This window comes from Aptenodytes forsteri, unplaced genomic scaffold (genome assembly GCF_000699145.1).
Source record: "Aptenodytes forsteri isolate BGI_AS27 unplaced genomic scaffold, ASM69914v1 Scaffold265, whole genome shotgun sequence".
In the NCBI taxonomy this organism is placed as follows: domain Eukaryota; kingdom Metazoa; phylum Chordata; class Aves; order Sphenisciformes; family Spheniscidae; genus Aptenodytes; species Aptenodytes forsteri.
Window position 1 is genome coordinate 2,322,270 of NW_008796175.1, and position 3,048 is coordinate 2,325,317.

The 3,048-nt window shown below is 49.6% G+C and overlaps 1 protein-coding gene across 1 annotated transcript in view; it reads left to right on the plus strand.

Annotated features, from left to right (window-relative positions):
* The first annotated feature begins 889 nt into the window (after nucleotides 1–889).
* Nucleotides 890–3,048, plus strand: part of IL13RA2 (interleukin 13 receptor subunit alpha 2) — a 13,270-nt gene continuing 11,111 nt past the window's right edge. Inside the window, exon 1 of the mRNA XM_009287604.1 lies at nucleotides 890–968. Coding sequence (XP_009285879.1) covers nucleotides 890–968 — 79 coding nt within the window. The remainder of the gene's footprint in view (nucleotides 969–3,048) is intronic.

The following is a 3,048-nucleotide window of genomic DNA, read 5'->3' on the forward strand; positions in this document are numbered from 1 at the left end:
TATATGTAAAAATTAAAGGAAAAAAAATTCTTTTTACCTGTAACCCATGTGCTTTCTGGCATAGGGAAGCAGGCTGGGTTGGTGTGTCTGTAGGCAGCAATTCTTACCCACCTTCAGCATGAAATCTGAAGGAAGGAGAAACACCCCTCCACAGCAGAGGAAACTCTGCTCCTCTCTTCCTCTCAGTCCCCATCTTCCCTCCAGCAGACCTGCTCAGGAAGAGAAATTTGTCCCCTTCAAAAATTATCATGACAACTAAGAAGACTTCTCACAAGCATTCCTACCATTTCTTTTTTGTTGGAGGGTGAATTAGAAAGGAAATTCTCTCTCTGCATTTTTTTTTCTTTTTAGTCACCAAATCCTGAAACAGGAAAGCCAAAAGCACTGGTGACAGTTGCGTAAGACTTGTCTGTTTATTGGATAAGGCAGGGCTCAGGCATTCTATTTTGGGTTTGTTTTTTTTTTAAATGAAAATGTCATTGGTCTGAGGTGCTGCCTACGGCAAGCAGGTCAGTCACTCAGCTGCATCACTCTTTCCACAGAAGACACGTGGCAGACGGCTTGATAACTGAAGTACAGGCTGACATGCCTTCAGAGAATGTGCTTAGCTAGTCAGAAACTATTTCAAATGAAGCCAGTCATCCATGTGTTGCCATCCCCAAAAGTTACAAATAACAGTCCTCTGGGAAATGATTAATCAGGCTGGTAAACGAGTAAAAAGACGCTTGTTGTCAATGCTCACCCTGCAGAAGGAATGCCAGGGCCACACTGATGTGCTGAAGCCTTTCAACTCTGCTTTGTTTCTCTAGCCTCCTTGCACATGTGCTGCAGGACTGCTTTCCTGACGCCGCACACCTTCCAGCAGGAACCCCTGACGTCCTACCTCTGAATGGCTCTCTGGCAGCTTTACACTCTCTCCGTGGCACTGGTGTGGGGCTGCATGGTGTCCTCCTCCTACCACACCGCAGGTAAAGCCTAGCGTGCCATTCATGTCGCTGCCTAATGCATGCTTCACATTAACTCGGGCCCTTTATGAAGTTAGTCTTTCAACCGAAGCTTTTCGCATATATGTGTGTGTGTGTGTGTGTGTTACAGAGAGTGGCTGATTTATAAACCTGTAATCAATTGTGTAGACATATTGTGCATTTAGTGGGTATTTTTCTGAGTAACTTCAAAAGGAGCAGAAACTGCCTTCGGTGCACAGCAAATATATTGTTTGATATAGAGTTATCAAATATAAATACCACTTGGATACATAAATGCTCCTGAGCATGGTCCCAGCCGGACAGACTGTGCTCAGTGTAAGAAACACAAGGCTTATTCATAACTGAAGAATAATACTTTCTTCTAAAAAAATATTGCTCTGCAAGCTATCATCCATGGCAATGGCACTTCAAGCACCCTTTGCTTCAAGTCCTCGAGCACCTCTTTGCTGCACCACACCCACCAGCCCCAGCCCTTTTGGTCTCCTGTAGCTGGGACTTTGCACCCAAAAGCTTTCCCTCTTCAGAGAGATGGTGAGCAGGTCTGGCCCTGCCTGCCACAGCTGGTGCATAGTGGAGAGGTGAAAACTTGGCCAGGAGGGCACCGAGAGGCTCCCGGTCCTGCCAGCCAGCACGCACGGAAAGCTGCCAGCAAACACGCCGCTGCCAAGCCAAGCCAAGCAGCATTGCCTTTAAACTGGGCTTCTCAAAACATGAAAGTCGCCTGCACCTCTCTGACAAGCACGGAGAAGTGCAGACATAGAAGATATGGCAGCACCTGGCAGGCTGCCATTTTTCCACTGGCAAAAATAGAAAATTGCAAAACTTCCTGCTGCTTGTACCACCTAAGGCACCGCATGACACGGGGTGAGGCAGTGGGAGGCAGCTGGGGATAAGCAGGCAGTTCGTCATCAAAGCTGCAATGTTCGAGTAAGTGTGCACAGCAGCCAGGAGTGGTTGGCCGTGAGGGCTGCAGCCATCTAGCCAGCACATCACTACCTGACTCACCACCATGCAAATCAGGTAGAGGATTTGTTGTTTGGGTTTTTTTTTTCCCCGAAGAAACATTCAAGAGCAGCTTTCCTTTGACACTGGATAATGGCTCATGACAAAGGCTAGTAGCTTTTTGCTTCCTTGTTTGCACAGCTGTGAGGCTCAGCACTTACCCACTCAGGAAGAGCTTCCTGAGTGCAGGAGAGCCCAGCTCACAGCCCTGCCAGCAGATCTCCTCAGCCAGCCTGTTATGGAAATTATGCATGCCAGCTACCATAACAGTGTTCAACTCCAGGACATGGTGCACTGTTGATGTGGAAGCCTTCCCTTGCGCCAGCCCTGGCAGGCTCTCAGCCTGGGCTGGCTGGTGGGAGGCACACCCCTTCGCCGCCTTCTCCTTCCCTCCCCAGCGCAGCTCTAAATGGCTGTTCTGGATGAGCCACTCATTCATTTTTTAGCAGCTGCAGCTCTTCAAGCGCCGTTCCTGCAGACTTGCTGTCCCCTGTGCTGCTTCTCCCTTTCCTAGAGCCTTTGCATGTTTGCAAAGACCCGGGAGGTGGGTGAGATGTCCTCACCTTGCCCCCGCTCCCACCTCTGACGTGCGCCAAGAGCCCAGCTTAAGCATTCTTTGCACAGGCAGAGCTGCCCATGCCCCTGTTCCCCCTCTCTGCCCATGCTGGGAAATCTGTGCCTGTCGTAACGTAATGATATTAGACCTTCGCCTCCCGCCGGAACATGGGGCTGCTGAATACAAGATATTGCATGTGCAGGGCCATGCCCCACTGCCCCTGGAGCTCGAGCAAGCCCACCACCATCCTCTGAACCCAGGCTGCATTCATGGGACTCACAGTGGTGGGAGGGAGAGTGTCTTACTTGTTACACAGAAAACCACATAAAATCCAATTTTTCTCCAAATTATTGGGGGATTATTATACTCCAATAATAATACTGGTGGATGAAAAGCTGGACGTGAGCCAGCAATGTGCACTCGCAGCCCAGAAGGCCAATTGTATCCTGGGCTGCCTCAAAAGCAGCGTGGCCAGCAGGTCAAGGGAGGGGATTCTGCCCCTCT